This window comes from Hippocampus zosterae, chromosome 2, assembly GCF_025434085.1.
Source record: "Hippocampus zosterae strain Florida chromosome 2, ASM2543408v3, whole genome shotgun sequence".
NCBI classification, from domain to species: domain Eukaryota; kingdom Metazoa; phylum Chordata; class Actinopteri; order Syngnathiformes; family Syngnathidae; genus Hippocampus; species Hippocampus zosterae.
This window is the reverse complement of record NC_067452.1, coordinates 5,386,983-5,413,325: the sequence shown is the minus strand read 5'-3', so window position 1 is coordinate 5,413,325 and position 26,343 is coordinate 5,386,983. Positions and strand designations below refer to the sequence as shown.

Sequence of the window (26,343 nt, the reverse complement as noted above, 5' to 3'; positions counted from 1 at the left end):
ATTGATATTAGGGGCCTTGACGCGCAACACTACATGACGTTTGTACAGTTTATGAACGAAGAAATTAGACTCAAAACTCAAGCAAACGTGTGTGTGTGTGTGTGTGTGTGTGTGTGTGTGCGTGTGTGTGTGTGTGTGTGTGTGTTTAAGAGAGAGAGAGAGAGAGATTCTAAACATAATTCACTGACTTTTCTACAGCTAGCTAATGTGTGATTATTTGCGGTACACTTGTGCTAAATATAATAAATTTAATATCCACTACTCTTTCCTGTACAAAGGCACACACACTCAGTGAGCTTCCACCCACACTCTCCTCCATAAATACATTTCCACTGGAAATCATGCATCATATAAATCACCATGGTTACTGTAATATAATAATCACAGCTCTTGGAGGGGGGCACTGAGTGACATGCTAGAGTGGCCACTTAGAAATCGATGATGACGGTGAACGTGTGCAATGCGCAATTCATTTTCAAACAGATGGAAAACCTGACAAAGGAGAGTAACCAGGCATGCGAGGAACACGGATCGCTACCCGGTGTTTCCCAACCTATTGTGGCATGACACATATCTGACGTTCGAAAAATCTCATTGCACTTCATCAAACAAAAATATCTTAAAAAATCAATCTTGTGAAATAAATTGGTTTCATGTACTTGCAAATGTACTGTTTAGTGTGAAACCTGGCCCTGTTTCGTTGCTCACAAAGCTCGGTTGTATAAATGGCAATGGACACTGTGCCATGTGGTGCTTCGGGCGACTGTAGACAAACTACGTTTTCAAACTAATTAAGTGAAGTTTGATCATTTATCACGGCACCCCTGATAAATCTCATGGTGCACATTAATGTGCTGTGGTACAGTGGTTGGGATCACTGCACTATACTGTGCTATTAACCTAATGTGTTTATATTTCAAAGCCTGGAAAGAACAGGAGGGAAAAAAAGAACTATACAATTAAGTTTTGCAGTTAAAACAAAACTAAAAAAAAAGTTAATTACTGTTGTTGAGATGCAATCAAATAAATCCCCAACAACACAACCATCATTACAATTTTCTTTAAAACGTTAAATAAAATGACAACTAACTTGCAGTACTGTATGTTTTTCTTCTCACACTCCTCACTGAACAATGCTTTATCAGGCTTCATGTTTTGTTTTGTTTTTCTCCTTTTGGAGTAAATGTCAAAAGACATCAAGAGTAATGCTTCATGCTTTTGACTGGGGTCTGGTGAGATTTGTTGAGGTCTCATGTTTAGCGCGGCAGTGGTTCAAACCATGAAGTTTTTGTGCATCAATCAGAAATCACATTCAGTACGATCATTGAGATTTCCCTCTGTGGGCAGTATTACATCAAATACCTTTTGCTGACAGGGAACATCGAGTAGGGTCTGATTTAGTGATGTGTCATTCTAGTTTGAAGCTTGGAAAAATTCTTTCGAGATCTGCAAGTGCAAGTGCAGTGTCATCATCATAATTCTGAAAGAGGCAGGCAGCACTTTGGTCAGACTTGGGGTCTGAGAAGAACTCACTATATTGTCCTTCCAACTTGCGGCAGCACCAAGCGGCCTTGCGGCAGAGGCATCAATATTTCAAGCTAACGGGTGGCCGAGCGACAGCTTATTATTGTTTCTGTACTGACAGAAATGTATGAGAGCACTGTGTGTATAATCACAGCCTCACCGATCAAATGCAGTCTTCCCATCCCTCAAAGCACCAACAACTTGGCAAAATATGAAATTCTTAATTACTACCACCAACGTGATGTCTTTATGAGTGTTTGCATGCACGTGAGTGTGACAAAGTTGACTTCTGATCCTGAGTGCATTATTGAACATTACAGAGAAGTATCAATCCTTTGAGCTAAGTGACTGCCAAGTTGGGACCACAGGGAAGTTTTCGATGGTGATGACGGCCAGTTCAGACATCAAGTAGTCGAGGCTGAGCCGTTGGCCTTGCATCAGCATGAAGCTCATGCATAATACACATTTCTAGACTGTATTTGGAAGCACTTTGCACTGTGGTGGGAGAGCTTATGAAGGCACATTGATTTTTTTTCTTCTGTCAAGCAATTTCAGGGAAGAAGTCAACTGAAGTTCAGTCACAAAACAAAATGGGATATTTATAGCCAAGATTCCCAGCTGAGAGCAATCATCACTGTTTGGTTCTTACTGCAATTGAACACCCCTCAGCAACCTTGATGTGCCAGAAGCTACGTATGACGTTGTCATGGTGATAATGCATGCTTTCTCTTGCCTTTGCCTTTACTGTCTGAAGATCAAAGAATGACAGAAAGTAATCACAATTTTGTTTACAAATGATGAAAGTCAATGATGATCTTACGTTCCCGAAATTATTTCAGCTAATACGCGTGGCAAAGAATCCAGCCATATGTAATCTTACAAGTGCCGATGACACGTTTGAAAGAGTCCTATTTTTAAAAATCAGCAGGCCAAGTGAGGAAGGTCCCTGGGTGTGGTTAAACAAGTAAAGCTGCCACAGTTGATTTATGATGAAGTGGAGTCTGCCTCAAAATTGCTGTGAGGTGTTCTGAATACACTGGCCCTGCCACAGCGTGCTTTTCAATCCGGAACTTCTTTCCGTTATACAGTCTGCACATCAAAGGCACAGTCGGCAAACTGTGATCGCCTGGCTCAGGTGATCGCCTGACAATCCATCAAATTGACTGTGAGAATAAGCACACCATTTCTCTCTCTCTCTCTCTCTCTCTCTCTCTCTCACACACACACACACACACACACACACACACACAGTCGATTGAGCTTTGAGTCTGCGGTAAGCTCTTCCCATTAAACATTTGCTGCAATAAGCATTTGGGTTAAAAGCTTTCATAATCAGGTATACGCTCTCAATTGGTGATGTCCACGATCAATATTATCCTTGATGGAAAAGCTTTGCCCACAATATGAGTGTGCAGCTGTAGTATGGGCTCTTTTTGTGTGAGTATGTTAATATATATCTGCTTGTGTGAGTGTCTGTTTCTTGCCTGCTGGGGCAAATGATGTCGAATTGGGATCACAAACTAATTGTGGTGAATATTTTCTTGCTCGTTGACCACAAGGTCAAATCAGCACAATGCTCCAGTCACAGATGAGGAGCAAATCCATGGTAAAATTAACCATTTTATGTTCACATTTGATTTAAGTCATTCTCTTGCTCATGCTACTGACAACAAAATGAAAGTGCTCTATTTCTTGTTTCCAATGTCGGACATGTAACCACTTGTTTGGGGATGTTTCCTTTGTAATTATTGTAGGTGCCAAATTGATATTGGTCAGATTTTGTGTGTAGTATTGATATGTTCAATTGGCATATTTCATAACTTAGTAGAAATAATTGTCATTATTATAAGATAAGATAAGATAAGATAAGATAAGATAAGATATCCTTTATTCGTCCCACACTGGGGAAATTTACAGACTCCAGCAGCCAGAATGTATGTAGAAAGAAGAAAGAAGAAAGAGAAAAAAACAACAATCTGGCTGAAGGAGCTACCAAGTGCTGTCAGGGCGGGCTGGAGGGGGTTATATTATGCATGTTATAATATTTCTTTGACTGAACTATTTGTTGTGACGTCACGTGACTGGCAAATAAGGACAGTGTGGAGAAGAAGTGAGCAAGACAGAAACAGATGAGGCTAGGTCAAGCCAAGAAGCGATACAGTTTTTTGATTAAACAAACAAACGAAATAATCAAACAAACGAATTAGACAAACTAAAGAGAACCCTTTTTTGTACACCTCATTTTTTAATAAACGGAAAATACAAAGAAGCCATTGTCTTGTTGTTTGCGTTCAAGACTCGTCGTTACGCTGGCCTCAAAGGTGCACCAACAATGATATTTTCCTCCATATACAGACAGTAATGCCAAAAACAGACCCTACGTGCAGTTAATCAAAATATCCATCCATCCATCCATCCATCTATTGTCTGAACCGCTTTATCCTCACGAGGGTTGCAGTGTGGTGAAGCCTATCCCAGCTGTCTACGGCCAATCGCAGGGCACACATCGGCGAACAACCATCAGCACTCACACTCACACCTAGGGACAATTTGGAGTGTTCCATTAGCCTGTCATGCATTTTTTTGGAATGTGGGAGGAAACCGGAGTACCCGAAGAAAACCCACACAGGCACAGGGAGAATATGCAAACTCCACACAGGAAGGCCAGAGCCTGGAATCAAACCCTGCGCCTCTGCACTGTGAGACGGACATGCTAACCAGTCGTTGATGAAAATAATGTTGTTAAATATGCAATCTGAAATCGGAGTTGGAAGGGAAAAGTCAAAAGGGATGACACAAATGTTTGCTTCTGTATATCAACTTGGCAACTGGCTTTTGCTCTACATTGAAGTAAATAAGGAAAATGTCTACAAGCTGTGCACAAGAAAAGTACAGTGCCTCAAGCCTTGAGGTTTGCTTCTGTGGTTGTTTACAAGTGTGTGGGTGTATACAAAAAAAATTGAGAAGTATGCCAGGAATAGTGCCCCCGCCCCAACACATTCTTTCCCTGTATTAAGATCAATACAGTTGGCCTTGGGAAGGGAGCTCAATCTACAGTATGTGTGCCGTTACCCATAATTCTTCCTTGTTTTTCTATACAGTGGTTTGGTTTGTATGAATCGTACTTAATGTTTCTCCACATCTACATTTCAAAAATCACTGATAAATTAAACCTGAATTCTTGTTTGTCAAATCCGCACAAACAATGTCAAGCAGTAATGTCTTCAGGGCATCCATCTCCTAATGTCTGTCCAGACAACCTGTGACGTTTCCTTCGAACGGCATTCCGCTTTGACCCCGACAGAGCAGCATGCATTAGTACTGTGCATTGTTCATGCACTCGTTGGAAAGCGCACAACAAGGATAGCAGTCAGCGCATCTAAATTTGCGTCTGTGTTCATTCCAGAAATATTTTAACACACTGCAAAATGTCACGTGGTATTTGCTAAGGGGAAAGGTGTTACAAGTCAAATATATAAACTTTGTAATTTAGTCTCACAGTATGTTGCAGTCATACCGATCAGTACGGATTGGATACAAGACAACTACAATTATCAATCATCACCACGTAATCATCATCAACATTACATTACATTCATTCATCCATCCATCATCTGAACTGATTAATCCTCTCGAGGGTCGCGAGCGTGCTGGAGCCGACCCCAGCTCACTTCAGGCAGTAGGAGGAGGTACACCCTGAACTGGTTACCAGACAATCGTAGGGCACACAGAGACAAACAACAGCCACAATCACACCTGAGGACACTTTACACTGATCACTTAACCTACCCTTCATGTTTTTGGAAAGTAGGAGGAAACTGGAGTTCCTGGAGAAAACCCACGCGGGAACGGGGAGAACATGGAAACAACACACAGGAAGGCCGGGACCTGGAATCGAACCCATGACCTCTGCACTGTGAGGCAGATGTGTTTACCAGTTGACCATGTACAATATAGATATCAAATTATCTAAATATTCCAAACATCTGCTTGGTAGTTATACACCTTTGCAGACTAGAACCGATTTTAACAGCAAACATGTTGTTAAATTAAGATATCTCTGAAAATTATGAGATAATTATTGTGAGATGAAAATGTGATTGTGTCGTGTGCTGCGTGGATTTAGTTGTGAACAATGATTTTAATAATAAATAATTGGTTGAATTATTATAGTTATTATCATCATCCAAGGGAATGACGTAAATGTGCCTTTTGGGCGTTAAAGCTGAATACATTCATTGAGTTTAGTGTCCCCGTCATACTATTTGACAGACAGACAGTGACTTGTTCTGTCAGAAATCAGTGGCCACATCTTTTCCGTCAGAGATTCACTGTTGTTTCCTAGGCAACAGGCACCCCCCCCCCCTTTACCCTTGATTCTGCAAGGACTGATCCATGCTTACAGTAGGGTGTCAGTATTCTTCTTACTGGTTCAAAGTTTCTTTATTGCCCCCCAAATGAACTAAGAATGTAAAATAAATACACTGTTGTTCAGTACTAATCACAATTTATCGTAATATGTGCTTATGTACTGATTATTAATGTGTTAGTACTGTTTTGACGCGCGGAGCAACCCCCTTGCGAAACGCATTTACTCGCGTCCATGAACTGTCAAAATCGCTTGTTGCTTCCTCCTGAGCCTTAAAAGTAGTGAGCGAGCTAGCGATCTTCCCGCCAGCCACCCTAGTAAAGCATACTTGGAACGCTTCCAGAAAGTTACCTGTTGCATAGCAGCGGGAGGTGTGAGGATGGTCACGTTTGCTTGATCATTGTCGTTTGTCGGGCCGCGGCTCCCGCACCTCCGACCGCCAGAGTCGCGCCGCCACGCGCAGCTGGATGTGACAGTTTCGCCATCAGGTAGGGGGAAAGCAAGTTAGCTTAGCCGTTAGCTGGTTTTGCCATCGCTCTAAATATCTTCGTTAGTGCAACGTCCACCGGGCGTTGATAAAAGGGAACGGAACAAGTGAAAGCAGACATGTGGACAGTGGACCTTCTGCACTCTCATTCACTTTGGTTTCGACAGCATATAAAGCCATCATCCATATCTAGCAGGTGCTTTGGTGCATTAAGTTGACAGTAATCAACATGTTGTTGGCTATTCTGACGTACGACTGCAGATGCAACGCCTCACGGAATATGATCATTAGTGCATGTTATCATATCTAATAGTTACTCACAATAAAATGAAGGCACTCTGGTGTAGGCACGCAGACCACGATTGATCGTGTGAATAAGTTTTACTTTTAGGCGCAATAAATCCTCTTGAAAATGGCATGACTGTACTTTGTACTTGTGAGAGATGAGGCACAGTGAAACAAGCACCAGTTCTAGTTGGAATTGACCAGAAGATTGTTGATGTTCCTCTCACCAACACTGACAGTAACGTGCAAAGCACCCTGCCGTTTTTGGGAAAGTAGGATTGTTTACCAAAAGTGGAAACTAATACAGTAAACAGCCCATGCCGGAATTAAATTGACTTCAGATTGAAATACAATAAACCAGTCAGTGTGGGTTGAGTGCGTGACAGAATAGGTTTCAAGCAGAAGGAAACACAACTGCTTGATATTCGATTACAGCTAATAATAGAAAAAGGCAGCTGCCTTTTCATTGATCTGCGTTAGCGGCCTATTTGGAGCTTGGTTTCCTTTGTCATGATTAGCCAACCAATTGTTTGTTTCTATACATTTTGACCGACATTCTCACGCATGTTCATCTGGTCGTATTAGCCATTGCTTTCAGAATTGCCTTTTTTCCATTTTGGTAAAAAGCTGCTTCAGTTCCCAGAATTTCTAAATGAAATTACTTTCGAGTGAGCCAGGCCAGCTGGGGTCACAGAGGACTGTGATGATAAGAGGGGAGGGGTTGCCACAAGGGAAGGAAGTGGCTCAGCATGTTTGTCCACAAGTCTTTTGTTTCGTGTGGTTTGTTTTCCTGCTGGGAAAATCTATTTAGGAGGTAGGCGGCCTGTAGTTAGTTATCTGGGGGAAATTGGACATGAGCTGAAATTGTTCTATGCCATTATTTAGGAATCAGATGAAGAAATACTGACTACTAAGATTACAAACGTTTACGATGCTCCCAAATAGCATCCGCCAGATTACAGGTTCACTCACTATCAATGATGGTTCACGCTGTTGGACAAAGGTGTAAAATTGATGGAGATAGTCATGTTTGGAATAAGGTTTTGAGCTTTATAGCTCTGCTGATTAACATTTGGAAGAACATTGCAAGCACAAAGTCAGGTATGAAGTAATGGAATTGGAAATAATAGTAGAAACACCAAGGAAGAAATCTCTCACTCTGATAATTTCGGAAGAGACAGCAGCTGCATGAAACCAGTTTTTTATTTGATTTAATTCACCCTGAGTATGTGGCCATTGGAAGGATTGTATCTGTCCATGCTTCATGAAAATTTGCATTTAAAACTTGTGACAGCAGCGCCCAAAAAAAAAAACTGCCTTTGCAGAGGCCAGCACTAATTTTCACAGTTCACTGAAGTGACACAGATGAAAGGAAGTTGAAAAGTTTGTCATAGGCGATCTGGCATGACTCCTTCTTGTGACTGGCTCAAATCCAGCCTTGAGATCATTCAGAGGCTCCAAAATAGCATTGCTGAGTAGACGAGAAGTCATGATAATTTTTGTGCCTGGCATTTCAAAAATGTTATCACGGGTGGGAAATGTCTGATCTCTCCGTCTGAGGCGCCTCCTCGTCAATGTTACACACAGTATGGCGCCCGAGTAGGCAGCCGGCGGCAAGTGCTCTTCAAGAGCCTTGCGTTTTTTGTTGTTTTTGTTGTATTTGTCTTTTGTTTGGTCACATGGTGTTGTTGTTACGTCGTGTGGACCTGATGTGGACTGTTTTCAGCATTTTTGGCCATGATATTCGTCAAAGAAGAAGAATCTGTGCTTGGTGGTTGCACCTTCTCGGGGGCACGCGTGTGCCAGCACTGATTTTGATTGGAAGGCATTTCGGCGCCATTTGACTGGAGTTGCTGGACAGCTCCGTGGCGCTTGTGTCTTGCACCTGAAATAGGCAGCATTTTCACAAGTCAAGTCAAGTCAACAGTATTTATAGAGCACTTTCAAACAGCCATCGCTGCATACAAAGTGCTGTACATGGAGCGATTTAACATATACAATAAACAGTAAGACGAATCAGTAATAAGTAATAAGTAATAAGGCGGTAGAAAGCACCAAGCAGTAAAACCAATAGCAAATCTAAGTCATGCTGAGTCAAACGCCAAAGAATACAAGTGAGTTTTGAGGAGGGATTTAAAGATGGGCAGCGAGGAGGCTTGCCGAATGTTCAGTGGGAGGTCATTCCAGAGAGATGGACCAGCAACAGAAAAGGCTCGATCCCCTCTGAGCCTCAGTTTAGTTCTTGGTACGTCTAGCAAAGACTGGTCCACAGACCTGAGGCGCCGGGCAGGGGTGTAGGGGCGTATGAGCTCAGAGAGGTAAGGTGGCGCGAGATTATTCAGAGATTTGAAAACAAAGAGGAGGATCTTAAAAATAATTCTAAAATGAATGGGGAGCCAGTGAAGGGATGCCAAAGTAGGAGTTATATGCTCCCTCTTACGAGTACCAGTCAAGAGGCGAGCAGCGGCATTCTGTACCAGCTGAAGGCGCTTGATGGAGGACTGGCTGACTCCAAAGTACAGGGCGTTGCAGTAATCGAGCCGGGATGTGACAAAGGCATGAATTACTGTCTCAAAGTGTTCATGTGAGAGGAAAGGTTTTATTTTGGCCAGCTGTCTAAGGTGAAAGAAGCTGGATTTAACAACGGCACCAATTTGCCGATCGAGTTTGAAATCACTGTCCAGTTTAAGTCCCAAGTTTGAGACCGTTGATTTCAGATAAGGAGATAGGGGGCCCAAGTCTACAGGATGGAATGTACAAGGTCCACTGGGGCCAAACAATATCACCTCTGTCTTCTTTTCGTTGAACTTCAAGAAATTTTGTGCCATCCAGGTTTTGATTTCTTCCAGACAGGATAGGAGTGGCCTTAATGAGAAGGTGTCTTTCTTGCTCAGTGGGACATAGATCTGGCAGTCATCTGCATAGCAGTGGAAAGGAATACCATGTTTCCTTAAGATGGAACCCAATGGGAGCAGATACAGCGAGAACAGCAGAGGCCCCAGAATTGAGCCCTGTGGAACACCACATGACAGGGGAGCAGTGCGTGATTCAGAGCAGCCAAGGCTGACACAAAAGGTCCTGTCAGCTAGATAGGACCTAAACCAATCAAGAACACTCCCGCCAATGCCCACCAAGTGCTGCAAACGAGTCAGCAGAATACTGTGATCCACTGTATCAAATGCTGCAGTTAAGTCCAATAAAACCAGACACACGTGGTCTCCAGAGTCATTTGCCAGGAGGATGTCATTAGAAACGCGTAACAGGGCTGACTCCGTGCTATGCATCGTCTTGAAACCTGACTGGAAGACCTCCAAGATGTTATGTTCATCCAAGAAAAGTTTCAACTGCATGTGCACCACTTTTTCCAGAATTTTGGAAATGAAAGGCAGTTTGGAAATGGGTCTGTAACTTGACAGCTCATCTGGATCAAGACCAGGTTTCTTGATCAAGGGTTGGACCACAGCATGTTTAAACTGTTGGGGAACTACACCAGAAGAAAGGCTGCTGTTGATGATATCCAAGACCGATGCACCAACACTCGGGAGAACCTCCTGAAAGAAGCGTGGGGGAAGAGAGTCGCAAGGGGAGCCAGATGGCTTCGTCTGGCGAACTACATCCTCCAAAAGCGCCAAGGACACAGTATCAAAAGAATTTAGGACAGCTGAACATGGAACATGGACAGAGGGGTCAGATGCGGTATTTGGGACCGGAATCCTAGCTGTAGAGACCTTATCAATAAAGAACTGAAGGAATCTGTTGCACATCTCGGCTGAAGAATCCGCGCAAGTAGGCAGAGGGGGTTTGAGTACAGAATCTATCGTTTTAAATAGTGCACGAGGGTTGTGACGGTTGGCTAGAATAAGGTCCGACAGATATTTTCTTTTGGCCTCTTTTACTGTGAGCTGGTAGATACGCCAGCTGTCTTTCCAAATTTGAGAAGAGACATGCAATTTGTCTCTTTTCCACTTGCGTTCAGCTTTGCGACACTCCTGCCTAGCTGCGCGGGTAATGTCGTTAAACCATGGCTCGGGTTTAGGCTTTGGCAGCACAATTTTTGAAGGAGCCACCAAATCCAGGATGGCCCGGCATGACGAGTCGAACCAAGAGGTGAGTTCCTCTGTGTTAGACGAGGGTACGCAAAGGTTATTAAAGGCATCAGAGAAACGACTAGCAGTGCGAGGGTTAAAAATTCGGCGTTTACAACTAGGAGCGCCAGATTTCACAGCAGCATGCGATAATACTACGTCAAATAAAACTGCCATGTGATCAGAAATTCCATTTTCAAGGACTTCCAGATTTGACACCGTTATACCATGAGCAAGGACAAGGTCTAAAATATGTCCTTGTTCGTGTGTCGGGCTGGTCACATACTGCACAAAATTAAAAGAGTCGATAAGTCTTAAGAAGTCTTTTGCTAGCGTTTTTTCCGGACAACATACATGGATATTAAAACCCCCCATTAGGAGAATACGATCATATCTCAGCCTGATTTCCGCAAGAAAGCTTGAGAAGTCGCTTAAAAAGTCTTTGTTGTATTTAGGAGGACGGTAAATGACAGCACAAAGCACCGGGAAAACACGACCAACTTCAAAGAAGGTTGCTTCAAAGCTGTTGGCAGATGTGGTGAATGTGCACCGTTTACATTTGAAATTGTTCTTAAAAATGCTTACCGTACCTCCACCACGTCCTGATGTCCTCGGGGTATCGAGGAAATCACAGTCAGGTGGTAACAATTCAATCAAAGCTTTGTAGTCACCGGTACCTGCCCAAGTCTCCGTCAGACACAAAAAATCCAAGTCATTGGAAAGAAAATACTCCCTCAGAATATGGGTCTTGTTCGTCAGCGACCGGGCGTTTAACAACGCGATCCTTGTGGAAGTAGCAATGGGAGGGCTTCCCTCTGTCAATCGCCGAGCCCGGGGGAATTCCCTCAAAAGGTTTCGCTGAATTCCTCCCCGAGAAAGGCGCGCAGGGTAGAAATGCCGTGGCACGATGGGAGAGCCAACGACTGTTAGCAAGCACGAGGCGACGGGGTCGAGGGCACACCACGCCGGAGCGATCGAAGTGTGTCTCAGATCCCGTTTCAATTTCACGAGCTGACCACTGCGTTTGCCGCGGCGGCGGCGGCGCTTTCGTGAAGGGAGCGAGCGAACGCGGAAGAGATCAGCCGGCAGTTAGCCAAGAACGGAGGTAGCGTCTTTCCACCACCGTCTTGCCAAAACGCGGCCGAATCTCCGACGTGTTGTTGAATCAATAACAACGATCGGCGATCATAAACCAACCGAGACGCTGTTAGGGAGGTAACAAGCATTGCGAAAAGTAAAAAAACCCGAAATGGCAGGAGCGTCGCCGAACACACTGGCGCACAAGCGGCCATCTTGGATGAGTCATCACAGCCGACGATGAGAAGAAAGGAGCGTCAGCGCAGAGCGCCGATGCGTCTGTGGAACTGGGAGTCGCGGCTTGCTTGGAATTGAAGCGGATTTACATGAGAGAGGAGATGAGAGCCAATCTCGTTTTCGTTAATGGATGCTACAGCTTCTTGTTGCTTTCAAGCTTAGCTTAGCTGAGCTTGTAGCAGACGTATGCACATTTCAGCATGACATCTTTGATCCACTGGTGAAAAGGACACTTTGAATCGCTCCTCTTTCGTCTATAACTGCTTCAGACAACAAAGTGTATGCAGGGAAGTGGTTAAGATTGCACGATTGTTTCTGTCTAATGTGTTGTGTTGTAATATTTTGCCATTTTATGTTAACTTTTCTATTGATGGCGGCGCGGGCACCCACAGTGGTTCCTCTTGTTGTCTGTTTAAGAGGGAGGAAATTTCATCAGCACATTTGACAATAATATATACATATATAATTATATAATATAATTATTATATAATATAATAAGTACTCCACCCACAATGCACACTATATACGCACACACACTGTATATCAATGTAAGGCGATTGTGAACAACCTCTCTTTTCAATGTCAACCTGGCTGCAGACAGCCTGGGTACAGATTTGTCTCAAAATGATTCACACAAATATATTCATGATGTTCACATGTGATTTTTGAGATCCACAAATATATGCATAATTTTTACATGTTTTTCAGTCACAAATGTATGTGTGATTTACACGAATCCTTCATTCGTAAATATTCAATTTCTCAGTGTGAATTGTTGAATTTGCATTTGTGGATCAGCGGACTCACACAAATGTTTTTATTTTTTATTTATTTATTTTCACACAAACGTCACAGTGTTTGCTGTCTCCATTGAACAGCAATGAGCCATCTCCCATTTCTCGTTTAAAATTTGGAACTTGAAAAACAGGGAAATAAAAATACTCCTCAGAAGTGCAAGTTTACAAAAAAAGTTATACAGCTAAGGAGAGCTTCTGCTGCTGCCGCTTCTTCTTCTGTCATTGCAGCAGCAAACAAAGAGAATTAGAAGAAAATTTGCTGTCTGAAGGAAAAATAAACTCAATGGAAAGTTTCCTGACTTATGTTAAATAAACACATCGCAATCAAAGATCACATAAAGGCTCGTTGGCCTTTTTTCCATTTCCAATTTTTAAATTAGAAACAGGAGATGGCTAGTTCCCATGCAGCAGAGACTGGCTTCCAGTGGACGGGGTAGGGATGGCCTTTCCACACCTGTCTCTACCTGAGACCCGTGTGTGTCTGAATATTTTGGAACGGTGTTTGTGTCCAAAAATAAATGTCCACTGATCTACAAGTGCCCATTTGACATTTCACACGCATGATAAAATATTTACAGATGATAAGTACCGTACTCACAACATAAAATAAATGCAGGTGAAAAAAATCATATTTAGGGATCTGAAAAACATGTGAAAATTGCAGATGTACTTGTGTGAATAATTTAGAGACAAATCTCTCACTGTAGACATTTGAGTAAAATGAGGCAAAAGTAAATACAAATAAACACAATCAACATGCTGTGCAATGTGATGTAGGGCGTGGTATAGATCAGTGGTTGTCTACGAAACCAGAGATTGATGGTTCAATCGCCGACCATTGTGACCGTGGCGAAGTATCCATGAGCAAGAACCCTCCGTTTCTCCTCATGCTGCATCATCAGTAGGTAAATGAGGGGTTTGGAGTACGAAAAGGTAGAAAAGCATGACATAAGTGAAGGCCCATTTACCATGTACACAACCTGTACACAAAATATAAGAAGAAAACACGAACACACACACACAATAATAATAACAGTGCAAATTTAAATCAGACAAAATCTTGATATTATCAAAGTTGACTTGAGCTTTTATTACCCAACCTCTCTTTAACTCTTAGTAGATCCAAGAGATGAGAGAGTCTCCCTTGACCAGTGTAGGCCCTGGCATCATAGATGTGATCACAGCACACATGACGTCACTCACCACCAAGCTACGCTTGAAAGTAAACAAGTGACCTCAGGCCTTCAACAAACCATAGTTTGTCTGTTGGCGAGCAAAACACGCTACCAAAATTTTCCGGTCCCATCGAGTCGTCTCTCTCGCTTCACTCTACTTTTTAGTGTTGACTCTCAGTCACAGCTCCTCTGGGATGGACACGGCTCCACGCAAAGGTCCACGCGGTTCTTGCAGCCGTCCCATCGCAGACAGTCCAGCAGCACCAGCATCCTATTAGTATTTTGGTGCATCTGGCAAAATTCAAACCTGGGAATACACATCAGTAGATGAGCTTCCTCATCTGTTTACATGTGCATTCAAGTTAGCGCCCAGTTGTGCATTTGCAAACCTTTGGCCCGTACCCCACTGAGGGGCAAACGTTTGTGATGCTAGCAAATGTTGCGGTCTCATCAGGGCCCGCGAAGGTTCGTTCAAGGTCGTTGACGTGAACGCACGTTCGCTACCTTCGCCGATACACCCAAACGTTGGGTCCTCTGTGGGTTACGAGATTTTGGTAAATTAGGTCCTCGGAAGAAGCGAGGGTATAGCATTGATGCGATGGTCTCTGAGAATGTAAAGATCCTTTGTGGTACTATGATCTTGAAAGGTAAGACAGCACTAATACTGGAGGTCTAAGAAGGTGAAAGCATATGTAAAACCGGACCTACCCACATGTCACATCATAGCAGAGTGTGACAGTCTGTTTCTCACAGAATGCTGACAGCAATGAGCAGCGTCTTTTCATAAGTCCTTTCAATCTTCCTGATACTTTACTCTAGTAAACAACTGAATGAATCTCTCTCCAGTGGAAACATTCCTGGCAGACTGTTAATTGGGTTTGCACATCAGAGGATTGTAAAGCATTTTCAGCACACCAATATCAACGAATCACCCAGGCTGCTGTGTCATTCACAGCCTTTGTTTTAGACTTTGTATGAGACTCAGACTGACGGGACAGCTGTTCGATTGAATCTGGTTTTCTGACTCAGCAGTTCTGCGATGCCCCGGCTTCACCGCTCACATGATGCCAACCGGTATGTCATCAAGTGGATGGAGGGGCGCGGGGGGTGAACTGGGTGGACCTACCCGCCGCCAGCGACAGCAACATTCAATGGGCCGCAATTATCCAGTCCAGTAAACTTGGATTTACGATTAAAAATTCTATGTGAAAGACTTCTTAGAGGTCCAGATGAACAGAGATGCGAGTAATTGGAGTATCTGTCTGGATGATGAGGGGAGGAGGTGCGGCACTCTTGTTTCCTGGGAGGGGGGGATGGTGTGACATATCAATAGAACACAGACAAGGACAGAGAGGATCATCCTTATGAACTGAAGGGGTGGCGCATTGAGAGGTGCTTGCAGAGTTCCTCGACATAGTTGTTCAATGTGACAGCTTGGACAGAGAGGAATGACATAACGGCTCGCTCGGCGGGGCATGAAATTGGGGAAATACCTAGACAAGTTAGCATTCAGAGGATGTTACTGTAAGCGCAGTGTTCGCCTACTGTCTTCCAATAAAGAGGCAAAGACAGCATTGATTCATAGCTGCTCTTCTCCCATTGGCTGGAGCTCTTAAAGGGCGGTGCTGTGTCTCATGCTGGTGGGCAGGAAGGGGCAGGCTTTAGGAAGAGTGTGTGTGCGTGTGTGTGTGTGTGTGTGTGTGTGTGTGTGTGCGTGTGTGCGTGTGTGTGTGTGTGTGTGTGTGTGTGTGTGTGTGTGTGTGTGTGTGCGTGTGTGTGCGTGTGAGTGTGTGTTAGGGGCGGTGGGTGGGATAGCTGGATATGTTCCAGCCGAATAGTTGAAGTCGGCACTCTTGTGCTTTATGCTTGCATGTCCGACTGCCTGCCCGCTTGCCTGCCTGCCTGCCTCGCTCGCTCGCTCGCTTGCTTGCTGCGTGGCTGAGCGTGAGACGGATACTGAGAAGGGAACCCATGTCGGCATGGACCTCTGGCTGCAGCACTGGGCAGCGTGCGAGGAATGACAACAGTTCACATGGTCATTAACTCCAGTTGCTGAGCCAGCCAGCCAGCCAGCCGCACTGAAGCCCGGTGCCACACAAGGTGCCTCCTGTGTTGGGGACAGCAGAAGGCCAAGCTCGGGGACCTGCTGAAACGAGGTGGGGGAAAGCATTTTTCAAGAGTTTGCTGCAGTGTGCTGTGTGGCAGTTCAAGTGGTGAGAGGCGGTGTTGTAACTGTGTGAGAGTGTCAGGCTGAAAATGAGAACCTCCAAGTTAGGACCATTACTGTAGTTTCACGGGGTTGTAATGGGCTTTCTGAACCAACACCTGCCTGAGCGAGAGCGTGGCATTATCACAGCGGTGGATTCACTCTGCCAACAGTGCAAATGTCAGGAGTTGTTTTTTGTTTGCCACAGGGGTTACATATTTTTTCACGTGTGTGTTTTTGTGGGAGGTAGGGGGGGGGCAAATCATTGCTAGTTATCCTCACCGTTTTTAGTATGCGCAGTCTTGTGAAAATCAGCCTGTATTGTATTGTATTGTATTTTGTAATTTGTCTTTGGAGTGAGAAGGGGCCATCATTCACATGTCAACTCTGCGCAGAATCTGGGCATCTTGGTGGATGCTAAAAGGCCAGGGTGATATCGTATGTCTGCCACACATACCGAGCGATGAAACAACGTTTTAATCACGATTATAATGACCGAAACGGTCGTGCCATCAGTACAGTGATCACTCGCTATTTCGTGGTTCGTTTATCGCGGCTTCAGTGCATTGCGGATTTTTCAAACATATTCGTAAAAAAAAAGTCATATACATGTAGTACCGTACTGTATATGTTGCTCTATGTCACTCGCTGCTGTTTTGCTGACTTTCGCAGCTCCTCGCGGACCGTTTGCGGACTTAAAAAAAAATCAATTACATGTAGTACAGTACTGTATATGTTGCTCTATGTGACTCGCTGTTGTTTTGCTGACTTTCGCAGCTTCTCGCGGACCGTTTGCGGACTTTCATCTCTCTCATGTAGTAACAGCTAAGGAAGGGGGGGAAGAGAACTAAGAAAACTTTATTTGTCTCACATCGGACGTCGTATCGGTCTGTCGTGGTGAAGAAGGAGCTGAGCCAAAGGGCGAAGCTCTCAATTTACCGGTCGATCTACGTTTCAACCCTCATCTATGGTCACGAGCTATGGGTCGTGACCGAAAGAACGAGATCCCGGTTACAAGCGGCCGAAATGAGTTTTCTCCGCAGGGTGTCCGGGCTCTCCCTTAGAGATAAGGTGAGAAGCTCGGTCATCCGGGAGGAGCTCAGAGTCGAGCCGCTTCTCCTCCACATCGAGAGGAGCCAGATGAGGTGGCTCGGGGCATCTAATTAGGATGCCTCCTGGACGCCTCCCTGGTGAGGTGTTCCGGTCATGCCCCACTGGGAGGAGACCCCGAGGAAGACCCAGGACACGCTGGAGAGACTGTCACCCAGCTTGCCTGGGAACGACTCGGGATCCCTCGGGGAGAGCCGGATGAAGTAGCTACGGAGAGGGAAGTCTGGGCTTCCCTGCTAAAGCTGTTACCCCCGCGACCCGGCCCCGGATAAGCGGTAGATGATGGATGGATGGATGGATTATTTGTCTCACAATGGAGAAATTCCCAATTTACAGCAGCAAAAAAATGAAAGGGAGAATTAGAACTACGGTATGTTTTGAATAGAGAGGAAGATCATGTGTGGTTATTATTATTGTATTGTTTTTATTTGTGTGTGTGTGTACTGTATTTTCCGCACTAAAAGGCGCACCGAAAAGCCTTCCATTTTCTTAAAAGCTCACAGTGTACCTTCAAAACCGAAGTGCCTTGTGTACGGTCATTACGGTAATATGTCAACCCCAAAATGGCTCCTTGCTAGAGACATGCTTACAACGCAGAGTTCAAACTTAAGGTGATCGGTTTCGCAGTTGAACGCGGAAATAGAGCAGCGGCAAGAGAGTTCAACATTAACGAGTCAATGTTATAACTTGCTGTTGGTTAAGTGAACTGTGTCGCTGCTTTATTCAATAAGTTTTACTGTCATCTGATCATCGCTATGTAAATCAGGGTGTAGTGTAGTGTAGTGTTCTGTTGGTATTTCCTTGAGCACATCTCCATCTAGTGGATGCATTGTAGATTGCGTCTTATAATGTGGAAAGAAATTACAAAATAGACCATTCATTGAAGGTGCGCCTCATAATCCAGTGCGCCTTTTAGTGCGGAAAATACGGTATATGTTTTCTTTGTCTACATCCCATTGTGCAATTTGTTGAATGTCTTGAATTTGTTTCATTTTGCCTTGTTTTACACCACTGCCTGCAGCATGATCAGCATTGCAAAATGGAATATTTCTTAACTGAATTACCTGGATAAATAAATAAACAAAATAAAATAAAACCACAAGCCATTTCATCCTTAACCAGGAGTTGTGTGGCGATTTGCAACTGGTCCGTCCCCTAAGCAGAGAGCATTGACAAAGTCGAAATGACTGAATCAGCAAAGTAACGAATAGGACAAACTGTCCAAAAAATGCTACTGGGAGCTAGTCCCTTTGTGTGTGTGTGTGTGTGTGTGTGTGTGTGTGTGTGTGTGTGTGTGTGTGTGTGTGTGTGTGTTGGACTAGTCATTAGAAGCCTACAAAAAGTCGCTAAATATCACAAAATGTCTGTGCCAAATGTCTGTGAATGAATTGATGAAGGCACTGCATGTTTTACTGGAAGTGTTGCTTTGAAGTTAATATTGTCATGTTCATCAACCACAAAGGCCTGAAAATAGTATATGTAACTACACCCTAATAACAGGTACATGCCCCAGATGCAGCCCATTTCGGGTTTTAAGATGAAAGCGTGATGGAAAATGGTAGGTCATCTCATCGAACAAGGACAGAGGCTCTGCCCATATCATTTGGGTCACGAGTTAAGGCTATTATGATGCGCAGTATGCCAATCTGCTGACTCTGTAAAATGCTTCTTGCGTTGCGTCTGAACGTTAGCTTAGTCCTTGTGAAGTCGCACTCACTCGTCCTTATGGGACTTGGGAGTCAACTCCAGGAGCCCAGGCTTATGCCAAATGCAATTTAGCACTGTATTAAAGCCACATGGACCATCGCTTTTTCTCTCTGCGTGGAGGAAAGGTGTAAAGGAACAGTTTACAAGCAAACAAGCCACTGACGTCACCTTGAAAGTTAGGCAAGGCTTTCAGAAACATATCGTCATTTTCAGAGAAAATGCGGCCGTCAAAGCGCCTTCATTTTTCCATTGCACACAGAAATGGAACATTTTACCAGTTCGTCTTGAAAATGTGGTCCAGTCGTCACAGCATTGAAAAACATTGACCTTTTTTTACCTCTTGGCCATGCAAATGACTCCACAGTAGTGGTTTTCCACAATAAAATAGCAGTAAGTGGAAATGCAGCCACACGATTGCATGGCTATGAGCAACGTTGTCACAGTAATTTGTTTCCAGTACCTACGTATGTAAATCCCAATTCCAGTGAAGTCCTACCATTGCGTAAAATGTAAATGACCACAGAATACAATGATTTGCACATCATTTTCAACCTATATTCAGCTGAATATCATACAAAAACAAGGTATTAATGTTCAATCTGATCAATGTTATTTATTTACTTATTTTTAATATTCCCTCATTTTGAATAGGATGCCCGCAACCCCCCACCCATAGACACACTCTCACACAAATGTTTTGAGGTACCTTTTTGCCTCAAGTACCGTTTATTTACGTGAACACTGTTAGAAAGAAGAAACCAAGCTAACCACAGCAACAATTGTTCATGCTTTGCATGACAGCAACGCACCGGCCAACTTCCAAGTAGATCTTCCTTGACCAAATAATATTGGACATCAATGCCAAGGTTCACTTTTATTTAGAAGTTGTTCCCGGCAGCGTAATCGCTGACATGACTCATCTCCTACTGTAATGATGTCAACATCACAATGTCATCCTGAAATGATGTTCAATCGCTAATATAGGGTGCTCAAAAAAGAGTTAATTATGCTGAAACTGGATTGGATGCGCCTTTTGCTAGCATTTATCACTGGCGCCAGCATTAGCAGCTAGCCAGATAGCCACTCAGCAAGCAAGACAGCGAGAGCTGTCAGATCAAAGGCAGTTTTAATAGACGTAAATAACGCTTAATGCTGACAGCCTGACATAGTCACCGTCCCTGTTGATCACTTTTTAACAAGCCAGGCTAACTCAAAAGTGTGTTGTTTTCACAAAATCGCTCCTGGAGTTGTGATGTCACTTTGTCGCAAAGATCAAAATATGGGAGGAGATTTGTGTGAAATCTCACAAATGTTTTTTAGAGAGGGAAATAGTGTGCTGCTATGCACACATTAAATTTAAGTCATGTTGATTATCTAAATGTTAAAACCTGGTCGTTCATTTTTAAGTAGAAATATTTACCTTCTGTATTTATAACCAAAATGTAGTCTGAAGAGTCCACATTTTAAAATAGTTTTTGGAAATCATGCTTGTTGTGCTAACAGGGCAAAGTTCAACAGGCCTTTGATGCCCATGGCAAGGGCAACTTGCACTTTGAAGGTGCCATTATTCCCGAAATGTTCATTAAGGTTTTGGAGAAACGTGTGCTGCCTTTTTCACGGATGCCCCTGCTGATTTCAGCAAGACAATGCCAAACCACATTCTGCACACAACAGTGTGGCTTTGCAGTAAAAGTGTGAGGGTACTCGAATGTCCTGCCAGCAGTCCAGACCAGTCCATTCCCATTGAATATGTGTGTCGCCTTATGAAGTGTAGAATATGACGAAGGAAGGAATTCCCATTCAAAGCTTCAACAATTAGTGTCTTCAGTTCTCTAGTGTTTGTTGAAATGTTTTTAAAAGTAAAATATGCCCCTGTCCCAGTATATTTTTTTTGTGCAAAAAAAAAAGTTGTCGGTTTGAACATTAAATATATTTTCTTTAATGGACTTAGTTTTCAGTTGAATCAAAGTTGAAAAGGATTTGCAGTTCCTTCGGTACACAAAGCTCTTCATACTGTTTACTCATTCACCTACAGATGACAGCATCAGGAGAAACTGGGGGTTCAGTATCTTGCTCAAGGACACTTGGTCATATAGTCCGGGGATCAAATCCCTAACCTCACGTTTGGGAATCGACCGACCACCCTACCACTGATCCACGCCGCCCGCAAACCATTGTATTCTCTTTGTATTTATATTTTAAACAACATCCCAACTTCACTGGAATTGATGTTTGTTTTCTGACGTCCACACAGGACCGCTGCCATAGTAACTTGGTCACAGAGCTTACAGTGAGCAAAGGTATCTTAGATAAATTGCAACACACTGTCATAGAGTGCCCATCTACTAGCCTAATAGGTTACATACTGTATGAGGGATTCAGAGGTCACACCTATGACTTTCACACGAGAGAGCCCAGTAGCGCTGACTCTCATACAATTAAGCAGACTAGTAAGATAATGCCCTTGCCAGCTGGCCTTAGTAAGCATCAGTAATCCATAAGGTGCACTACCGTGGTGCATTCGTATATAGTATGTCTGTCCTGCTTCACAGGGCATGCCGTCTTTCGACGCACACAAACTCTAAACACTGTCTTTAGCCTTGAAACAGGTCATCACTGTCCAATGTCCAGCATTATTTGCATCATTCAGTGAATTTGAATGAATATTAATCTGTAATATAATTGAATAGTCATCTATAAGAATGACAGATTTGAATTTCCTATTGTGAGTGTGTTAATCTCTGAGATCAAAACATTGGGTGTGGGACCATCTGGCCCTTCCTGGATTGCTGCATGGTGTCTGAAGACCACTGGTTCAGCTCTGTGTAAACAAAGACAGACACGAGCAAGAGCTAAACTCGGCTAAGCCAAAAGAAGTTTATGATGTCTTAAGACCTGAATCTGAACAACAGAAAACCAAAGTTGTCTGCTGGAGTGGGCTGACGCAATCTCAAGTTTTACCTCTTGAATGACAGTTTTTGTGACCCTCAAATGTGCCTCCCAAAACCTAAAACTATGTGATGGATGTGTTCCCAGGCCACAGAGCAATCATTTGAGGAAGAGCAAATGATCGCAATTAGGAAAAGGGGTGGAAATGGCACCATTTCCCTTACATTCATTCTGACAAAGTAGGGTAGCTTCACTCCAGACTTTTTATGAGTTCTAAAAATAATTGAGGTTTAATTGTTAAAGGTCAACTCTGGCGTGATTTTCACCTGACTGTCTCTTCGACGGCGATTGCCTCCCTCCGCGGGGAGACGTTGTGAAATTAAATCATGCCTTGGAGAGGGAAACTGGTCTTCAGAACCATTTGCCTTCTCGTTTCGTCAGCCGTGATAAGACAAGTGGGACAGGTTCGGTTAGGCAATGGCCTGGATTCAAGAGGGTTGGAGCAGCTTATTGTTGGTGGACTATTTCAGGAAAAACTTCCTTCAAGATCTGTACCTGTATCACCCAGATAAACAATGATGTTGTTTGTCGTTTGAGAAGTTGATAGACAACAAGCCAAACAAGTACTCAACACTAAGTCGAATTATGCAACAGAAATAGTTGTACAATTCATGCAAGGTGGGAATGATATTATTGTTAATAATGATACAATGGTGAATCACAACACCAAATATGTGAACCGTTAATACGCACATCGTGTACTCAAATGTATTGTGCATTGAAAGTCATCTGTTGCTTTGAGTGGAATTTGTGAAAGCATCAACATGTAATTTGTCAAACACTTTGTGATCCCACAACTGCACACAAGGGGCAAGGTCCCCGTAGAATGGTGCACACTTGCCTCTTGCACGTAAATGGACGTGTCAGTGAGCCGATCTCAAGCTTTGACAGCGGGGAACCAGTGAACGTTGCAGCACAAAAGCCTGTGTCGTGATCATGTCTAACACTGGCGTCCCCATCTGCCTCAGTCACTCTCTTGCTACTGGACAACTGCCCAGACTAATTCTGTGCTGGGTGTTTTTTCTTGTTTGATTCCACCATCAAGCCAGCATGGCTATACTGGGGCGAGTCAAATCCAGAGGTTCTCGTCTTGTCCCTCGCCTCACATCACTGAAGGTCTTGCCATTCCCTGCTTTGTCTGTTGAGTAAGCGTTGCATTACCGACTGACTGCTGTCTATTTTGAGTAGCCGCAAGAGATAAAAACATCTCAGATCCCACCAATGTTCTCATTCTGTGTATCTTTCTCTCTCCACTCTAGATTGCTGATAGAAAGTTCCATGTGAGACATCCCTACTTGGTGATCCCTGACTAGTTTCGAAGAGTTCCTGAGCCCACCTGGAGTTGCAATAGGACATTCAGATGTAACCCTGTCGACTTCTTCCCCAACACTGAGACATCATCCGTTTTTGGACATCTTGGCGACACTAGGACAACAGACTGAAGTCATCTCGGAGCATGCTTCGTCCACTTTGCCTGCGGTTGCGCTTGAGTCTTGCCGAATGATCCACAGTTTAACTGGCAAATACCACGGCAGCAGTGCGATCCCATGCCCTGTTAATGCACAAGACTACCCAGTCCCTTACCTTCCCTTTCCTGTCCAACAGAGAGACCAGTCCTATACTATCTGAGTGAAAGTGGTGACGTTTAAGCTGCAACTTCCATCACTGTTTTTTTTAACTGTTTTTCCTGGAATACATTGTAACCGCTTCCTAGAGGACGAGCCTCCTCCTTGTACTGAGCAGCTCCAACTCAGCCAGCGACACAGACATGGCTCTCAATATTGCCTCTATACGCGACACAAAATGGCTGACCCTGGAAGTGTGTCGGCAGTTTCAGAGAGGCACTTGCTCACGCAGTGACGAAGAGTGCAAATTTGCCCACCCATCAAAAAGCTGCCAGGTGGAAAATGGGAGAGTGATTGCATGTTTTGACTCTTTAAAGGTAAGCATATTCTCTTACAATAATGTAGTTAGCTGTATCACACAACCTCATAGGACATCCGAACATCGTAAAGTAAGCAGGGTAAAAAGAACAATTTGAATCCAACTAAAATTTACAGCGTTGAAGCTCCTAATGGTCAACTCGTGTATGCTGTCATATGCTCAAATTAGCTCAATGCCGTGCCTCAGTTAGCCGATCATCCTGACCTATGAAGCTGAAGGTCAGAGAGGTCTGTTGTCATGTTCACTGTCACTACAGGTATGCATGTGAAGTTTTATATGCTAAGTTCTTCTCATGTTGCCACACCTGTCCATCATCTGTATGTGGGTGCACTTTTATTCCTGCTTCCTTGTAAACACATGAACACAAACTGACCTATACCTACCCATTTTGTACTGCAATATTTTGCTAATATGATAACAATCAGGAAAAAGCCCATTCATATCAAGATATATAAGGGGGCTGGGCGATCGGGGGCTGACAGTGACAAATAGCCAAAGAAACTGGGACAGAACCCCAAGAATTGGAGCGGTTATACTGTGGTTGACTGTTAGATACACTGGATATCAAAAGTGTACACACCCCTGTACAAATGTCAGGTTTTTGTGATATCACAAAAGCCTTCATGGCTTCGCTGCTTCAGTTTCAGTCTCCATGGCTCATCTCTGTACAGCTTGCCGAATTTCCATTCGCAACAAGAACTGGTTTTGATCTTTCGTTTCATTCTATAGGAGAGAATAGTAACAAAAAAGCTGACTGTAACTGGCATAATTCTAAGTTCATGTTGATATAAAATAATGTACCTTTTTACATGATGTTGAACTGATGTGTTTTTTGTTGTTGTTGTTAAGATGCATGGAGGCATGTTATACATTGTGTAACTGTACAGTGATCCCTTACGTATTGCGGTTAATTGGGACTGAAACCGGCCGCGATAAGTCATAAACCACGAAGTAGGGTTTGCCACTCCCCTAGGAATTTTTGTGAAAGTTTTTGTGGATACCAGCATGTTTGAAATATGAAAACAGTATTTATATTTTACATATTTGCGACAGAGACGATAGCAGTACATGTATTTACTTAAAGCTTTAATTATAAAACCTTATACAGTAATTAATATTCATCAGCATTGCCTCCTGAGAGAGGTGAAGAGGCTTGTGTTGGTGGCGTAGAAGGCGGCTCTCATTTGACGCTCTGACGTTGTCGTTGCCGTGAGCCTCCAGCTAGCTCCTGGGCTGCTATCCTCGCGCAGCCGATGAGTTTATAAGACAATTAATCGGTATTGCGGAGGAGGAGGTGAAAGGGCAAAGTGCTGCTGCTGTGGGACGACCCCATTCACCCCCCCACCCCTTTCTCTTTTGTTCTCTCTCTGCGTGCACATAGCAACCCTAACACTAAGAGACAGCATGCCAGATAGTCAACAGCCTGATGAGACACAAGGGAAGGTGTTGGGTGGGGCTGCAAAGATGCGCAACCAATCAGATCACGGGATAAATCTATTCGTGCTGTCATGGGTCGACGTTGCCCCAGGAACCAATCATGAACCTTGAATGAGTGCCGTTCCATCGTATAGTACAGGCATGTACAAAACCTCAGAGCTATTCCGGCATTTAAAAAAAAATACAGTTAAAAAAAGAAAAAACGCAATGTCGCAATGTCGCTATATGTCGCGATAAATGAATATAAATAAATGAATGAATGGCATGATTTCATGCACTGCAGAAGGACAAGGAGTTTGCTGGATTAGGCTGCATACTTATTAAGGAGTAAATGCAATCACAAAAGTCATATGATGATGTCACATTGACTTCACTTCTGATAGAATCCATTTATTTCTCTGCTTTCCCAGTCTCTGATGCTAACCCTTGACTATGAATATTCATTCATTCATTCATCTTCGGAGCCGCTTGATCCTCACTAGGGTCGCGGGGGGTGCTGGAGCCTATCCCAGCTGTCTTCGGGCACTAGGCGGGGGACACCCTGAATCGGTTGCCAGCCAATCGCAGGGCACACACAGACGAACAACCATCCACGCTCACGCTCACAACTAGGGACAATTTAGAGTGTTCAATCAGCCTATCACGCATGTTTTTGGAATGTGGGAGGAAACCGGAGCACCTGGAGAAAACCCACGCAGGCCCGGGGAGAACATGCAAACTCCACACAGGGAGGCCGGAGCTGGAATCGAACCCGGTACCTCTGCACTGTGAAGCCGACGTGCTAACTACTGGACTACCGGGCCGCTCTGACTATGAATACTGTTTCATAAATCTTCCCCCAGAAGTACGACACTATTTAAATCCAGTGTTGTTTCTCTGTTTAAGTTTTTGAATGGTTGTCGTTGCAGAGTAAGTACATCCTCAGATGGTTGTCACCATGAGTATTTCAAAGAA

At 43.8% G+C, this 26,343-nt stretch overlaps 1 protein-coding gene across 12 annotated transcripts in view; it reads left to right on the top strand.

Annotated features, from left to right (window-relative positions):
- Nucleotides 1-6,145: 6,145 nt before the first annotated feature.
- Nucleotides 6,146-26,343, top strand: part of mbnl2 (muscleblind-like splicing regulator 2) — a 55,682-nt gene continuing 35,484 nt past the window's right edge. For 6 of the 12 annotated variants that reach the window (XM_052058818.1, XM_052058823.1, XM_052058820.1 and 3 more), the window contains exons 1-2: nt 6,147-6,381; nt 23,268-23,950. In XM_052058818.1, the coding sequence (XP_051914778.1) occupies nt 23,777-23,950 (174 nt within the window). In that variant the 5' untranslated portion in view covers nt 6,147-6,381; nt 23,268-23,776. Of the gene's footprint in view, nt 6,382-15,134; nt 16,193-23,131; nt 23,154-23,267; nt 23,951-26,343 lie in introns of those variants that run through there. The other 6 variants (XM_052058826.1, XM_052058824.1, XM_052058822.1 and 3 more) reach the window with 4 other exon arrangements.